At 41.8% G+C, this 18,230-nt stretch overlaps 1 protein-coding gene across 3 annotated transcripts in view; it reads left to right on the forward strand.

Moving 5' to 3' along the window:
- LOC119655707 (facilitated trehalose transporter Tret1) overlaps positions 1-14,015 on the forward strand; it is a 57,113-nt gene extending 43,098 nt beyond the window's left edge. For all 3 annotated transcript variants that reach the window (XM_038061725.1, XM_038061728.1, XM_038061727.1), the window contains exons 2-5: positions 1,977-2,114; positions 2,305-2,440; positions 9,439-9,647; positions 12,917-14,015. In XM_038061725.1, the coding sequence (XP_037917653.1) occupies positions 2,001-2,114; positions 2,305-2,440; positions 9,439-9,647; positions 12,917-13,930 (1,473 nt within the window). In that variant the 5' untranslated portion in view covers positions 1,977-2,000 and the 3' untranslated portion in view covers positions 13,931-14,015. The remainder of the gene's footprint in view (positions 1-1,976; positions 2,115-2,304; positions 2,441-9,438; positions 9,648-12,916) is intronic.
- The last annotated feature ends 4,215 nt before the right edge of the window (positions 14,016-18,230 follow it).

An 18,230-nucleotide genomic window follows, 5' to 3' on the forward strand; every position in this document is an offset into this window, starting at 1 on the left:
CATTCCCAAGTATTTCGGTTAGGAAGTGATGATGTGATTCCCGATTCTAATGCAAGCATAGTTTCTCTTATGGCGATTGGTGATGAGAACCGCTTCCGTCCTTTCTTCCGCAACTGATAGTCCAACGGTCTCCAATCAGGTCTTAACAGCACTGGTTCCTTTACGTGAGTACATCTCAGCATCTTCGAGATGCTTTGCAATCACAATCAGTGCCATGTGTTCGATGTAACCCATCACTGTGGCCTCCTCCGGAGCTGGAAGGTTTAGTACATCGTTCTTCATGATGTACAGTACAGTAGTGAGCCCAGCACGGAGCTCTGTGGGATTACAACGGGAACAAGAACATAAACTAATTTGATGATATCGATGGTTGATCTGGTTTTACGGAACCCATACTGCCAATCTTAGAGGCCTACTTGGCTCTCAACAACCGGAAGCAATCGATTACAGATTAACCACTCCAATATTTTCTCTATAGTGTCTAGAAGACATTTGGATCTATGCTGTTATATCCAGAGATTTCTGAAAAGTGTTAGCGCCCCTCCTTTGCTGGTGTAAATACTTCTGGAAGTAAAAGTGGAGAACACGCGATCAGTGAGGATGACCAACCTCTGAATCGCCGCGTCATATTCTGTAGGCGTTCATCCCATCTCATCTCCTAGACACATGCTTTGGCGATCCAGCATGTGTGTGTGCCTGGCTTAGAAGCTTGGTATAGCCACATTTCCACGAAGGTTTGCTGGTCCAATGCTTTTGTAATCCATCATGATATCATCCTTGGCTTTGGATATGCTGTTTCATTGCAGGGTGGTTTTCTCCATATTTCGGAGATAATTGCTTGGTGATCGCTGAATGTGTAGCTCTTGCCAACGTGCCAGGTCATATCACGCACGAGCCTAGGGCTAAAAAGGTTAGCCTGCTGATTGCATAGAAGATCACCATTTTTTGCAGTTTGGTGTCACTTGGGTCGCCTGAGACACTGTTTGAACGGCAGGTTTCGGCTTTTCTTTGCGACCTCTGTCTTCCATCCGCGACCTATTATGGAGCCCCTAATGGCTCTCACCATGTTTTTGATCGTTTGGTAAACGTTGTGCTTATCCTTGATAAACTCGGACAACCTAACAATTTTTGTTCCAAGCTGCATAAAAGCTATTTGCTCCGAGTCTGACTGTTCTCTACGAGCTTGGCCAGATTACATCTTTTAAATACCCTTTCACCTGTAGCATTTAATGTACTATCCAGTGTTTTATTTTTTGCTTTGGCGTTCAATAGATCGATTTATTGGTTTTGGAGTACTTCCTGCGGTCGTCCTTCTTGGACAAATGAGCTAGGTGTCGCAACCCCCCTTAGTCGGTCAACGGTCTCTTTTCAATTCTTCATTTTTTGTCTTCGTTTTTGGTGCTTTTGGTACGGTCTTGCATCGCTTGAACTCTCCTGCTTCAACTCTAAATCATTTGTAAAAACTGGTGGCAAACTTATCCCCCACCGAGGTACTGGAAATTACGTGGGGGAGTGTGGAGTGTCAAATGAAAGACCTTGATTAGTAGTAGAGCTCGCCTCTGTTCTGATATTTGATGCAAAAGGCGGAGTGCGGGAGCTGAAAAGTGATTATCTCTTTCATGAATCCATTCTCAGAAGCTGTCTAGGCTCCAAAATTCCCTCCACACCGATACAACAAAGTTATGATAGATGAAAGCTGAGGCCTTTGGGCAAGTGTACTGCAGTCTAAAACTCTCTAATTTTGTAATCACAACAGAAAAAAACTTTGTTTTTGTCACTGCCGAGTAGGACTACCAACTATATACCAACAATGGTCTGAACCAATTATTGTACATCACAAAACTCACTAGGACTTGGACCTTTTATCATTCAGCCTTATTATGTTTGCTCATATTGTAAATATAATACAGAATAATTTGCATACATATCGCACTAAATTAATGATATTTTCTCTGTGATTGGCATTCGTCAATCAGTTTTTTCAATGTTACAGGAACAAAATGACTAATCATGACACAGATCGCAAAGGAAGCTATATACCTGCGAATCAGAAGGATGTTGAAGGATGCGAGCTCTTCGAAATAATTTCCACCAAAAGAGGAATATGGAATCAGGTGAGCAGGTGAATGGTATTTCCTGAATTAGAAAGTCTTCCTACAATATTATGAGTTGAATTGAAGTCAAGCCTCTTTGTTAAAAGATACATGCAATACGTTCTGTCTCCTCTAATCCCAGAATCCATTCCTCTTACCATAAGTGCTTGTCCTAATTTTCTAAAGAATAACAATCTAAAAACAATTCCAGATAATATTGTCGGGAGCTGTGCTGATTGTGGCGGCCGGGTGTGGAATGCCAATCGGTTACTCAGCCGTGCTACTTCCTCAACTGTACAACACTTCTGACCTCTTACAGATGGACGTGCAAATGGGCTCGTGGTTTGGTAAGCAACTTATCAACTTGACTTATTTGAAATACTAGGCCACAAGGCACTTAACGACCCAGGCCCGAAATTAACTTGCGCACGCTTAATAAAGAACTATGTTAATCATCCAATCAGTGTCCGAAATAAGGCCGTGAAATTTACACGAATATTTGGCGACAGTAATAAAGAGACCTTCAGCCGTTGAATGGCATCAACTTATGACCTTAGTCAATAAAGTGGTTAATGCCGAGGAATAGCGCCGCTCAAGGTAACATGGTTTATTGTTAGACACGCTGGAATGAGGAAAATGACGTAGCAGTATGTTCCTTCTATATTTTGCTGCGTGGTTACGGGAATATGAATTTTGGTCTTTTAGGCTTCCGAAGTAGAGTTCACTCGATACAGTTTCTGCAATTTTTTAAGACATCTCTGGGTATTTAAAGATTCGTAGGGGTGGCAAAGAATTAATAAATAAGTTAATAATGCCTTTTACGTCAGCAGATATCCCTTATCAGATGGTACGGCTGCATACGACCTCAACTTTTTATAAGCACTTGAAGAAAATACCACTCAGTCTTCGTATTGTTTCAGGTTCCAGTTTCACTTTTGTAACTATTATTCTAAACAAAACAATAAGAAAATACACAACCTCAACTCTGCAAACGCAGGCCCGTTTCCTTGAAATGGGTGATGCGGTATTCAAGGAATGAGATGCTTCACAAGATATTTATAATTGTGGCAACCGCAGATAGCTACGGTTCATACAAGAAACTCTTTGAGCTAAACAGTTTGTTTTTTTTTAATAATAATAATCATTGGCGCAACAATCCATGTTGGATCAGGGCCTTGAAGTGTGTTAGAGCACTTCATTCAAGACCGTAACGGTACACTAGGAGGCAATGTGGTCAGCATTGCGCTCGCCCGAGATTATTACCCTGATTTGACTCAGGTACTCATTCACAGCTGAGTCGACTGGTATCCGACGTCAAATCACGATACAAATTTCACTGCCACCAGTGAGATTTGAACCGCGACCTTCCGTACGACAGCCTTGCGCTCTAACCACTCAGCTATCCGGAGCTTGTTTTTTTTTACTAAGTCAGAAATATCGAGGCTGTTAGTGAAAACCACTGACGTGCAAAAGACAGACATTCGGAATGCATGCTCTGCGTATTTTACCTAGCATAGCTGGCAGGTACGACATATGTGCAGGTAGTGCAGTCGTCAGCGTAGTCAGATAATAACTAAGTTGACTGCACGTGGTGAAGATAGACCACCGTGTTGATGGTTGGAATCAGCTTATGTGTCCATCGTCCTTTCGTTGACCTATCCCATCGAGTCTGCTATTTGACTGTTCAGGTTATATATTCTATATGACGCCGACGTGTTTCTTCTGATTTTCGTGGTTGCTAATGGCACTGCTCATACAGTAGCGACATAGAACAAGAATGAGCTAATGACGTGAGAAAGTAGCCCTCTGCTGAGGTACCTGCCACAGTAATGTTTTTTTCTACGTATTCCACAGTCCTTAAAATTTTATTCTATTGCCAAACATTACACCTATATATTTGACTATCTCTTTACTTCTTATGATCTGTTTTCCAACTCGTATTTTAATGCATTCCAGCCTATTCTGGATTTTTATTAAAACGGCTCCAACTTTGTGATACGTGAGTACTAGTCCAACAGTTACAAGCCAGCCTTGGGTTGCTTCAGTCTCAGCTGTCTCAATCTCTTTGGTACAACAACCATGGCAATATACCAACTACTTTTCTCCTTATGGTAGAGGTAAGTGTAAGATTCCATTCGTACATTATGTTCCAGAAGAGTAGACCTGGTATTGACCCCTGATAAATTCTAACTGACACACGGCGCGAAATATTCATTCTTATGAACAATGTTTTGATGGACGACCAGTTTACCGAGTTAAAGGTATTCATCATATCCAGCGTGACCACTGCATAGCACTCTTCTGACCTCCAGTGCCACTTCCTACCCTCTTTAGGAGCGACTGCGGTGTTCATCGACAGTGGAGCGGCCTTCACTGAATCCAAACTGCACATTAGATACAGCTCTTTCGTTTGCAGCTGTCTCTAGAATTTTGTTGGAAATTATCCCCGTTAGGATGTTTCACATCATATCCAGAAGGAATATTGGGGATTTGATGAAGGATCTTCAGCTCATTTGTTTCCGTTTAGTGGCAAAATCAAATATAACTTCATCGAGTGAGTTTTATGTTGTAGGCATATGAGCTCGTGTGGGAAGCGGCTTTTACTGTCACTTATTTTCTTGAGCAGTTCATCTCCTGTGGCACGAGAATTACTCCCTGAATTGGCTGTTTCATTGCTTTCATCACTGTATCAGATTTTTGCGAGCAAGAAATCCGACGATCAGTCCTTTCTGTTGGCTTAAGACGTATTACCCAATGGTTATCACATGAAGGTGAGAGTAAAATCTGGTAGCAAAACTGTAGGTTGTAAAAAATAGATTTCCCAGATTTTATAATAGTGTGTGGCACATACTGGGGCACATACTACTATAGTGTGTGTGGGGGGCAGAGAGTCCCAGCTCAACACCGACGTCTAATGAAATATTCCAGTTTTTTTTATATTTAGTAGGATTTACTTTAGCACACGTGATGCTGCCCGCTGTGACTGTAGACGGGACACCTACCCTATCGAGTTCAAACAAGAAGTTCACTTTGGCCTATATTAAGTCAGAATACGAAGCTGTTTTCACTTGAATATAGTTCACACTCATGTCGTGTTTGCGTTATATATAAACGGAGTGATTAGCACATGTAGCCACTTACGGTCACGCTGCTCCGTGTGAAACCCTCAGTCGTGTTTTTATTATTAAGTATTAGAATTAATTAACTTGAGAAAACAAAGGAACTTCTCTTAATAAAACCTACGGAAACTTTCCAGTGTGTATGGAATAAATTAAACCCTTTTTCCTCAAATATCTGAGACTTGATTTCATTCAGTAACCAGGTACCCAACGTCATATTGACTCCAGATAGAGAGTTCAAATGAATTCTACATTCCTGGATGATTTCTAATTGATCAATGCCCTCAAGGCTACTTGGCTATTGCTGAAGGTCCAGACCCACGTATCCTTCAATCACTCGTCAATAATGCAGGTTGGCGCTATTAGTATGGCATATATTTTGGCCTGAAAGAACGCTGCATATCGTCCCAAGGAAAGAGTCGACTTCTCATTTTCATCCGGGAGGTTCACTCTTGCTCAAGAGTCGTTTGAGGGAAACTCGATATTTTCTACCATAAGGTACTTTGAATATATATATCTAAGTACTGCAAATTGGATAATACCTCTGTAATCCACATGGCACCGGTAATACCCAAACCTACAGTTCTTTACAGTGAGGTTAGCTTACAGTGTAAATTCTTACGTCTCATCTTAAGTGGGTCAACCCGGGTGACGGCCGTTTTTTCAATTTTTTTTATAATTTTTTTTGTGAAGAACTGGATAAAGATACAAACGTGAATTGTTCACCATATATTTATTAATATCTTGAGCATGAGTAGTATTTTTTCAAGCCCGATAGCATAGTACATTATTAAAATACAGAGCAACTTATACATCCATCTCCAAAAAGAAGTGTTTTTGTGCTGCCACGCTAGAGAGCGCAGAATAAGTCGTGAACATTTAAAAGAATTTCATTGGATAGATTTTGAGTTATGGTGGCAGCAGATTTTCAACATTCAGTTTCGAGAAAAACGCATTTAAAAAGTAGAATGCGATTTTTAACTATAAAATCTTAACTGACCATTAATCTGTTATACCTAGTCCATAAACTTTAGGTTTCTTGGAGAAACACAAGTAAAGCCTTGGCTTCAATTTTTATGATTTTAACGAAGTCATTCGAACGTCATTCGGACCTTATCGGTCCGAATACGCGCTTTATTACGGCGATTGACATAAACCTGGCATGTGACATTTCCGAATATCAAAAAATCACTTTCCCTATATATTCTACATTATATCTAGATACAATGAATTCCAGAAAAAAAATCGATTCCTCGGATCCGACACACGGGATGACCTAATTCGAATGCACAGGCGAACGATTACTACATAAGGACTAATACCCCTGCCAAGGCACAGGTCCGTCTGAACAACGCATAGCCAGAGGTCGTTTCATTTTTGACTCTAAATTATTGTTCCAAAGGAGCTTTTCATCTAAAATATATTGTATATTTCTACACATGGTGAGAGAGATTTGCGTCCTGAATTTATAAAACCAAGAAAGGAGGAGCAGATTCACAACACTTTCCACGCTTAATGGTCATGTGAGTGAAAAGGCAGATGGCAACAGGCGCCGTCAACAGATGAAAACGCTTTGGACAGGAATGAGTGTGGCGAGCGTATAGTCGATTTTGGAGACAGTCACGGAACAGTAAAACGAAAGTCGGCTATATCCTCATAAGATGCAGACATTTTACCATCGTCACTAATTGCAAGGCCGTTCCCTATGAGACCATCGCCCCGCATCCGCCAATGATTGCCGTCTTGCGGATAAAGCCACCAATAAAACAGCATGAGGAACGCATTGGCCCGACGAACATTAAATAGTGGCGACTTCTTGAGAAAAATGAAGAAATGATCTCCCTTACGCGATTACCAACCATTACGAACTTCGAAGAATCATGGAACCAAGCTAAAAATACGATCTAAAAAGCAGCTTATGCAAGCAAGTCAGGTAAGTGGTGCGTCAACCAAGATATTTGGCTTGGAATAACAATTCCCAAGGGATCCGTGAAAAGAAACGTCTCTACCATAAGCTTCTTGACGATAAAACGTTGGCAAATTTAGAAGAATGTCAATCGCGACGCAAAGGAAGCCATCGCTGCTACCTGAGTGGTCCGTTACAGATGTTTTTACGATAAACTGGAACTTAGGATGGCGAGAGAAATCTTTATCAAAAGCCGACACTAACGCATACAAGATATCAAACACTTCTGTTCCAATAGTGACAAGTACGGTTTGCTTATCGAACGATTAGACGTAACGGATAGATGGTGAGAATATTTCGAGCATATTTCAACGAAACAATTTCTTCATCCTCCACTTCCACAAGCATTGCCTACATTTGGACCGATTCCGCCTGTTAGTGCGACTAAAGCCGAGCAACCAATCAAACGGATGAAATCGGTGGTAGCAATAGGATCTGAGGACATCGTAACTGAGCTCTGAAAGTGAGTTCTTCAATCGGGCTATTGAGGAAGATAGAACAACACCTGACTAATAAGAAGGCACCACAGTTCTGATATGGAAAAAAGGTAGTCCAGCAGAATGTTTAAATATTTCGGTTGCTCTCGCATACCATGAAGATTTTTGAACGCATTTTTGACAATCATATTCCGGACATGGTTGAAATAACTGTGAATTAAGCGGGATTTGTCAAGAACTACGCAACTACTGATGCAATACACGCTGCGCACGCTCTCAGGGAGAAATATCGCATCGCCCCACACACACAATCAGAAAAGCAAAGTTCGAAGTGGGGCGGGCATATAAAAACCGCTTCGTGCCTCTGTCAGTGTTCATCAAGGAAACGCCCTCTTACCACTCCTTTTTGTTCTTGTTAATGACACTGTCACATGGGACATCCAACGTCCGGCGCCCTATACACTGCTTTATGTAGATTATGTTTCCTTAGCGTTTCGGCAAAGCTGACCTCGATCAACTGGTTCAAAAATGATCGCCTTAAGCAACACGGTCTCAGATTGAATTTGAGTAAAAAAGAATTTTTATCGACCGATCCTAATGAAACAAGGACTATCAGTGTCACTGACAATGACCGGACTAGAACTGAGAAATTTAATTATCTCGAGTCAATGGTATCAGCCAATGGTGAATTGTGTTATGAAATTACTTCATTAGCGCAACCTGGATGAAATGGCGTTCAACAACTATCGTTCTTTGTGATCGACGTATCAACGAATGACTCAAATCCAAAATTTCGTCTTCGATGGTATAGTCACGTAATTCGTGCTAACGAGAATTCACTTGTCAAGATTGATCTGAAAATCGAAGTAGATGGACAACAACCAAAAAGCTGGCCGAAAAAATGATGACTTGATACGCTAGATGGTGATTTGTAAGCCTCGCGACTGCATCTACATCAGGGTTTTGACAGAGCAAAATGGCGCAACCGATCAAGACGAGCGACCTCGCTTTTAAGTAAAACAAAAACTGAAGAAGAAGACTTTAGCGGCTTCTTGTGAATGTGACGCTCAACCAGACTGTGCAGTCATTTCAGTGATGTTAAGCTAATTCGTCTGAACACTACTAAGGGGTAGGCATATAGTCTAGAGCAAAACTCGCCAATAAAATGTAGAAGTGAGTCTAGGCGCTCTACACCCTGCTTTAGCATCGTTGGATAAATGCCAGGTGCTTTGAAGTACTTAGCAGCAGTTCTTTCTTTTTCGCTAGTTCTCGCAATATTCCAGTTCCCCTTGCAATTATTCGTTTTGAAAGGTTTCTTCTATTACCTGTTTTCCTAAATTTTTTATTTTCAAGAGAGTTTGCACTGACTCAAATCCATTACGAAAACCTTTGTTATTAAGCCTTTCATATTTTCCGCCTCTGACATTTTCAAATCCTTAAAGGAAACCCCCCAGTTAGCGGTCAGAAATTAGACTGCTGCTTGCGTATATATCCCCTTCTTTCTTGCTTTCGTGTAAGTGTTTCCAGCTTCATTGAGATTTTTCCAACTAATCGTTTTATCACCCTAAAAAAAATAGGAGACAAGTGCTTCCCAATTAGTCCGGTCCGTCTTCAAGTGGTTACAAGCTCAGGACCACCTCAATCTTTAAAGAACTTATAGATAGGTATAAGGACACGCTTTGAGAACTAGCATTCCTCTTATCATATGATCGCAACAGACAAATCTGTCTCATTGAATCTTTTACCTCCAGTAGCTATAGCTTTTATACCCGTAAAAAATTATCTATTTTTTTTCTGATCCTGAATCTTAATTTTTATTTCAGCCAGCATCCACAGTCTTGCCACTCCTTTTGGCTCTTTAGTGTCAGGTTGGGCAGCTGATAGGGTCGGGCGCAGAACAGCACTACTGATAGCATCAATACCGATTCTAGCAGGTTGGACCACATTAGCCACCGCTCAATCACATGCTTTGCTATTAATAGGAAGAGTTGTAGCAGGAATAGGAGTAGGATTAGTTGGAGCCCCCGCACAGGTAAATTTATTTGCAAAAAAAAGTATCATATTTTTTCATACAACAGCTGATGAAGCCACTGAATAGATAGAATATATGTGATGAAACGGTAATATCTACAAAAAGAAGTCTAGAAAAACTCTATGCTCATTTCCAAAAGAGGTACTAGCTACTCGGATTCATTGCACAACAGCTATTAACCTCTCAAATCCTCAAGAAAAAATCTATCGAATCTATTGACCATATATTGCCGCACTATAAGAAGAATATAAATGCCAATACCGAGAGTAAGAGCTCGCCTCAGGTATGTTATTGGTAAAGACCACCAGATGGAAGAACTATTACACTTGGTGCTTTTATAGACCCGGGATTTCAAACCTCGCTCATCTCCACAAATCTGTTCCACCGGATTAGATGAAGCGATAGTCTGATTTCTCCTCTCTTCACCAATTCTCTGATGCTTCCTTGAATTGATGCATGGATTACACGCACCCACGAGACTAAAAGGTACGACCGATTACCAGCTCAACTTAACTGAGGTCAGCTGCGGCTATTCAAAGAACACTTTTATTTAGGAGACCGATCAAGCAAAAGAGCCCGCCTCTTAGATTTGGTAGGTCAGTCAGGGATGACGGCTCATTTTGTTTACATGGGAAATAAGATCCTCTGGCACTTGGTTTACATGGAGAAAATTCTCCTGTTCATAATTACCAGACGAATCTTTCTAAAAATTGCATCGCATATTACCGGCGGTTTTTAGGAGTAGGCAAGGGGGTTCCCGGTCGATATCCATCGACCATAATACCTCAGTTGTGGGAAAATTGATTATTATGGCATCTTATTTTACAAAAGATAATAGTGGCGTAAGATCCACGGTAATCGCTGCCTCCGGCCGTGTGTATTCTATATTACAGAACTCGAGTGGCAGTTATACGAGAAATACAGGGAATTCCTCATGAAGATAATGGGGGCAATCGAACTCTTCACAGAAGAAAAATTAGCTTGCGAAAATGCCCGCGAAAGTAGGCACTTTATCGGCTGTGGCCTCGGTATCTGGAATAGTGAATGAAGATGTGCCCTACGCCGACATCCTTCCAGAGATAAAACCGGGACTGAAATTGACGGACTTGGCAGTAGTGTAAGTCGTGGTAGACGCACGAAGAAAGGGATAGATCCAGCAAGAAGTCAGCGAATAACTTTCACGATCAGATGGAAGAGGTGTTGGGGAGACTAGCTGGCGTTAGAGTTCAAAACGACCTAGACGAAGTTATTTAATTAATTTAGGAAAACAGGGAGTAATCATCTCTGAAGGGATACTTCAGGTGTCGTGATAACTTTTCAGCAGCATATAACAGCCAACATGGTAAGCTGAAACGGTAAAGAAAGTGTGTGGAGGAGGCTCATTTCATCAAAGATAGCACTGGAGTCCCACAATGTATGTTATACGAATGGAAAGAAGGTGCAGACGACCGATACGTTGCAGAACCAAATGATAATCAAAACCTTTGCGGAACTGAAAGACGTAACCAGCATCGGATGTAGTCGACCTTTCAAGATAGGGGGTTAATATACCTTAGTGCTCACAGCAAAATACATGAGCAAAAATCACCTCTAGAACGTGGCCGGGGATCTTGTAGAAAATGATTGCAGCACTTTTACCGCAGCCGAAGGAGAATGAACCTCTGTTAACGGTTAAATAGGTATTTTTCGACCCCCCAAATTAGTGTGGAGGAAGTATCAGGGATATGGGTAGCTATTAAGGATAAGCTCTCAAATTAGCTACTAAAATTAAGCCCGAGTGGTTCCGAATTTGAATAATTCACGGTGGGAAGTGTGTTTTCCGCTCCATGGAAGAAACAGAAGTTGGTTCTGATACCGAAGCCCTTAAAATCACTTGGCATACCCTACTGGGAAGATGTTGAAGAGCGCAAACTAGTGGGAGGTCTCTGAGAGTGACAGTATAGATTTCACAAGTCTATTCTACGGTTGCTGCATTTTTCGTGAGTCTGACCCGGGAGATGAGTCTGTTGGTGTAGGCACCGCGGTAGTTATCCAGATGTCAGGAATGCTTCTAATTGCCAATCAAGTTTGTGCATTGCGACAATATTCCGTATTGAGGACTCTATTGGGTAAAACCAAGTGTGCTCATTTGACAGAGAAGGCAACGTTGGTTGACATTTTAGGCAACCTAGCGTTGGTTGTAGTTCCGAAATACCCTAGGATGTAAACCATTCATGTCACCAACTAATTATACATTGTCAAACTGGACCTGGCCGACGAAGAAACGGAGGCGCTCCTAATCATTGTCTCAAAAAGGATCATGAAATGCAGATCTGGGGTAAAGGTTGATGCAAAGTTGGTTGTCAAGGGACACTTTGAGTATGTATGAGACAAAGCTGCAAAGACTAGTACATCTCTAGCCAGGATGGTCAACATATAGTCACAAGTCACAAATGGTGTAATCAATTCTGCTATATGCAGCACCTGTCTGGGCAGGAGCGCAGAAGGAGGGTGAGTTCAGCATACCAATCATTTGCACGTCGAACTAGGTAGTGTGAGTCATGTTGGGAATTATGCCTTTAGATCTTCAAGCCCACTGTTTCTACCTGAGAAATGACTGAAGACTTCCAAAGACTTACAAAGGAGCTGTACGGAAGTTAACGGGAACTGCAGCGTAATTTCGAGAAGGGCCGTTGGACCCATAATCTGAGCTCATGTGTGAGAAATACGTTGAGCAAAGATACGAAGAATTGACATTCTTTAAAGGGCACGATGATTACAGGAAGAATTTCTCATTGCTTCGGATTGGATAAGTTTCCCGACTGTCGTGAATGTGACAGTACAGGCGAGGAACCACAACATTTAGAGGAGGCCGAAGTCAGAAGCGAATTGAATCGCAGTAAATTCCACAGCGGCCGCGATCCAAAAGAAACTCCAGAAACATGAAACATGAAGTCTTGTTTAGTACTTTCTGGATAAAGTCCTGTTTTTGAGCCAGTTGCAACGGATGGCAATTAGAGTTAATAAAGTACAAGTATTAAAAGAGATAGGTCTTATTCTCAAAAACTATTCAACAAAAAAAACATGATTATGTCCCTATAATGAAAACTGAACCGGAATCCCATCCCATCCCAATAATACTGTATTTGTAACTATATTTTGGAAATCGTCCTGGTAGGACAAAACACATTAATAGAAGTCTCAATGCACAGCATGATAGTAAGATAATTTACTTATGAATATAAAGTCTGTGCATTATTTATTTTATCTCAATCTCTTCTTTTTTCCAGATACTTATTGCCGAAATCGCGTTGCCTCGTATAAGGGGTATGCTGATAGGAGCACCCTTCATCTCTTACTCAATGGGAATCCTTCTTGTTTACACGCTTGGATCTCAGCTTCATTGGCGTCTCGTGGCGTGGCTTAGTACAGTATTGCCCATTCTAGGAACGATAGCATTATTTTTCACACCTGAAAGTCCAACGTGGCTGGCTAGAAAAGGATTACTGGAAAAAGCAACTTCAGCCTTGACGTGGCTGAGAGGTGAAGAACTTCTAGCTAAACGTGAACTGGACGAAATATTGCGAAGATTAAAAGAAGAGAAAACTTTAGAAAAGTCTAAGGAACCTATAGGAAGCCCTATCCTAAAATCGTTGATAATCATCAATGCATTCAACTTTCTGCAAATTTTGTCCGGAACTTTCCTTGTGGTATTCTACGCGGTTGATATAATTTCCGAGATAGGCGCTCATTTTGACAACATGACAGCAGCTATCATGACGGCGGTGGTACGACTAGGAGTCACAGTAATCTTTTGTATTCTGCTCTTTGTCATGCGAAGACGATCGATGGTTCTCCTGTCTGGTTTAGGATCAGGAGTCAGTGCCCTAGCTCTAGGATTTTATTTGCTATTCCAAACGGATAAGACAAGAACAAGCGTCAACACTTGGATAACGGCAGGTTGCATATTTTTGTACATCGCCTTCAATACCGGTTTCATGATCCTACCAGGTATCATGGTTGGAGAACTTCTGCCAGCGAAGATCAGAGGGAGTGTTAGCGGTTACGTGTTTGCAGCATTTAACATTATACTTTTCGGAGTGACTAAAGTGTTCCCCTATTTACAAATTACCCTGAAAACGTATGGACTTTTTATAATGTTTGGTACGGCAAGTTTCATTGCTTCTTTGTTAATGTATTTGATGCTGCCCGAGACAAAGAATTTAACTTTAGGACAAATAGAGGATCATTTTAGGAGCAGTAGTTGGTTGTGGATCACTAGAAAATCGCGTTTGAAGTCATAAAAGTGTGATAACTGATAGGAAAATAATTATAATATTTTTTAGGTAAATATTGTAAGTTTGAAATATATATTTCAACTTGTCCAAACATCTGAAGTTTGATTCGGTTGCTTTTTAGAGAAGGCAACTATTACTGTTTCATTGGAGCTGACATATTGGCTAGAGCATGCATTGGTCAGATAACATGAGTAGCGTATTAAAAGGAGGGCTTGGTGCAGGTTTTTCGTAGCCCCATGACCCGGCCCTAGACTAGCCTAAACCTGCTTCCAAAAGGATGATAAAATAGTCACTCCAGCAAGTAAGAGGATTCAATTTTACCTGTACAAAAACGAAATAAATTGAACCAACTGGTCTTCCAGGTTCGGGGTTGGGTGGGGCTGACAACCTTACTGGGAAAACAACTTGTCACGGAGCCACAAAAGGAGCAACGAAACGGGCGAACGATTTGCGCATTTTCTCTTCGAACGTGCGCTCCATGTACAGATCGATTGCTGCCCAGCAGCTAACCTGTCCCAATGTAGGGCTGACGGAACAGCGTTACAAGAGATGCATTGGACAGGAACCGGTTTCCTGAAGAAGAACCACTACATCATATATTATAACGGTCATCCAGTAAATCATGTGCTCGAAGTAGGTTTCTTAGTCCGCAAAAAAACCTGCCCTTATTGGCTTTGAAAACATAAGCGAACGACTATGCACTCTGCGCGAGAAATATAAACCTCATTGATGGAGGTAGAACGAACCCTCGAAGCCTGTCCTAAGTATGTTATCAAAATCATACTTGGAGATACAGCCAAGTAGGAATGGAGCCCGTAGTCAGGCGATACGTTGGCTCCCATAACTTACATAAGGATACCAATGAAAATGGACTGCGGATTATTCAGTCAGCAGTGTCGCACGAAATGGCTGTTGGAAGTACCTGCCCGGAAAGTGGTCCACAAACAAACGTGGGCCTCTTCAGATGGGAGCACTTTCAACCATATTAATCACGTGTTCATTGAACACCGCCAGGTTTTAGCCTTGATCCTGGTGCTGAAGATGAAGCATTAACGAATGATTTGCACAACCACCTGAAGAACGTTATCATTGATACTGGCACAAACATACGTCGCCTTAGTCGCAACAAAAGTCAGAACGACTGGTTCCACGATGAATGCAAGTTAGCAACGGAACGAAAGAACGCCGCATACCGGCTAATATTGCATTCTCAAAGGACGCGGAGAGACTTATCACAAATTCCGCCTTACTAGGTCGGATAGCCCCATACGCCCAGAACATCATTGGTCCATACCAAAGAGGCTTCACCCCAGGCAAATCTCAACAGAACAAATTGTTGTTGGAATATGACCATCAGTTGCACCATCTTTTCATCGACTTCAAGGCCGCCTATGATAAGATAGCCAGGATAAAACTGTACACGGCCATGAAAGAATTCGGTATCCCGCCGAAATTAGTAAGGCTGTCTGGGCTAACCCTAACCAATGTGCGAGGTCAGATAAAAGCAGCAGGATTAAAAAAAAAGGAGATGCCCTTTTAATCTACATCCTTTTTAACCTGACCCTGGAAAAAGTGAGTCATGATGCTGAGGTAAAGGAGAGAGGCATCATCCTCTTTAAAGCCACCGAACTACTGGTCCATGCTGACGATATCGATATCATGAGAAGAACGACAAGGCAAAACGGAATACATGATGGCAAAGTCAAGACCAAAAACCAAACAACCAACAACATCAAATCACACTGATCAAACGGGAAGAATAAAGGTAGCAGACTACAACTTTGAGACCATTGATAATTTCTCCTACCTAGGGTCGAAAATTAAAGCCGATAACAGCTACGACGATGAAATGCGCGCACGGTTGTTGGTAGTCATCTGAGTATATTTTAGTTTACGAAAACTGTTCCGTTCGAAGCGTCTCACCATAAGGTCAAAGCTCTTACTGTACAAGACAGTGATCTTGCCAGTACTCATGTATTTCTCAGAGACTTGGAATCTTAGCAAAAAAAATTGCAGACTTTTGGGCTGTTCGAGAGAAGAATCCAACGGAGAATTTTTGGCCCCCTACATGAAGATCGACGATTCTGCAGCCTACATAACGACGAAATCCATGATTGTAGATAAAATCCGGCTCAATAGGTTGCGATGGGCGGGTCACTTAATCCATATAGATGACGATGATCCAGCCCGGAAAGTCTATAAGGGCAATATCTATAGAAAAAGAAAACGAGGCACATCCTGCCTAAGATGGAGCGATGGTGTAGACCAGGACGCCAGACAGCGTTTAGAGATATCGAATTGTTGGACCTCGACGCGAAACCGGGATGTCTGGATTTCCTTATTAAAACAGGCCTAGACTGGATACCAGTTATTGCGCCGTTGATGATGATGATGATTATGTACTAATATATTTTTGCGGATGAAGGGTGATATATATTGGTCCCATGACTCTGTGTAGAGTAAGAGCTAGCTAACAGTCTTTCTCAACATAGCGCTAATAAAACTGCGCTAAAAAAAATATGTGACAATACATATTTCGAACCTACATTATAGTACCCTATTTTTCTCGAGAACAAGGACGAACAGTTTGTGTCCCTACAGATCCTCATCTGTAATACGTTGTATGATATTTCAGAGAGAGTTAAAAGGACGGCGCATGATCTCTCCAACATAATTTGGTTTCACCAATATGGAACAACTTGCCAGGTTGCAAGTTGGGGACTTAGCTTCTTAGCCAGAAAAACACCAAATAACACTTTTGTATTAGTTTACTTTACTTCATTAATTAATTGGAAATTGGAAATTATTTTTTTATTTAAGTGAAATATTTTCTGTTAAAATCAAATTGAATTCAATATCTCAAGCAGCAACTTTTTCACGTCTCAAAAATGTAAGCTAAGTCGAAGTCAAAGTCCTTTTTCTTTTTCAGGTTAGTTGAAGTAGAAGTCCAGCTATTGTTTTGATATCTGACATATCTGCCGTCCCTTCATGGCACTCTGCTCTCCACTCCTGTGGCGAGGTCTAAACTGAGTGAAGAGCACCGGTGGCGTCATCTGTTCGCTCGCATTCGCAACATTCGAAATAAATTTCGAATGCCGCGAATCCTGCCGCGCCACAACACTCCGCTTTCGATATCAAGTTTCTCTACGATTTCGCCTCGATGCAGCACGTGACATTTAGCAGTTTTGCAGAACGATCCAGAGTGGAGACCAACTGCTCTATGTCGATCGAGTTGTCGAGATCTTCTTTGATGCTTTCCAAAATTATTTTAGTTATTATCTTTGCGACGGCAGGAACAGACGCAGATACCCCTATTATCGTCAGGCTCAAAACCCTTCTTTGGGATCATAATAATCATCCCCTTCTTGCACTCTCTGGGAATGGTCTTCTGTTCTCAAGATGTTCGTAGGAGTCGAAGTAGGAGAGATGCAATAACTGCAGATGCAGCGATGAATAATTCTGTGGGGAGACCTTCGAGCCCAGTGATTTTACTCCGTGTGAGTGCATTGATGACCAACATTCTTCTTAGAGGAATAGTCCGCAACCGCATCTTACGGTGACTAGCCATTCCGAAAGGAGAAACTTCACCGGATATCATACAGTTAAGAACCGTGGTGAAGTGTTCTTTCCACTTTTTCAGCTGCTTGTCATCATGAATGAGGAGTTGACCGTTAACATCCTTCACAGGACGATTAGAAACGGTTTCCGACCACATGCAAGTTCTTTCGTGATGGCGGTGTACACTTCTGAAATTATTGCGTTCTGTAGCATCTTTTGGTTCTCTGATCAGCGCAATAGGAAATTCCCCGTTGTTATGGCATACATTACGTTGAACTTCCCGGGAATTCGCTCGGTATAGCAGTTTGAGTGAGTCACATCCGCCAGCATTCGCAGCGGTCAATAAAGCCTTTAATCCCTTCCATTCATCGATCCGCTTCCACGATTCCGCAGTCAGCCGGGCGTGGCCACCGACTTACGCAGCACCCGAGAAAAAAGAGCATTTTTGATGGCGATCCAATGCTCATCAATATTCTCAGACGGGTTACTCAGTGTATCTGCAGTCCTACCAGCAAGATAGTCCCCCCCCCCCTTTGTCGAGCGACAGCTGGATCATATTGAACTTGAGACGTCGCAGCTCTGCAACCCTGCGAGAAGTGACGAATGCAACACGCGAGCGAACGTAATCGACCATCAGATTTCTTGTTCCTTTGGAGGATGTCAGTGCTTCTCTTGGAGGATACAACTCCTAAATCTACTGGTGATCGCAAGATGATCAATCTGATTAATCATGTGTTGTCGATCAGTT

The sequence above is a fragment of the Hermetia illucens genome, chromosome 4 (genome assembly GCF_905115235.1).
Source record: "Hermetia illucens chromosome 4, iHerIll2.2.curated.20191125, whole genome shotgun sequence".
Taxonomy (NCBI): domain Eukaryota; kingdom Metazoa; phylum Arthropoda; class Insecta; order Diptera; family Stratiomyidae; genus Hermetia; species Hermetia illucens.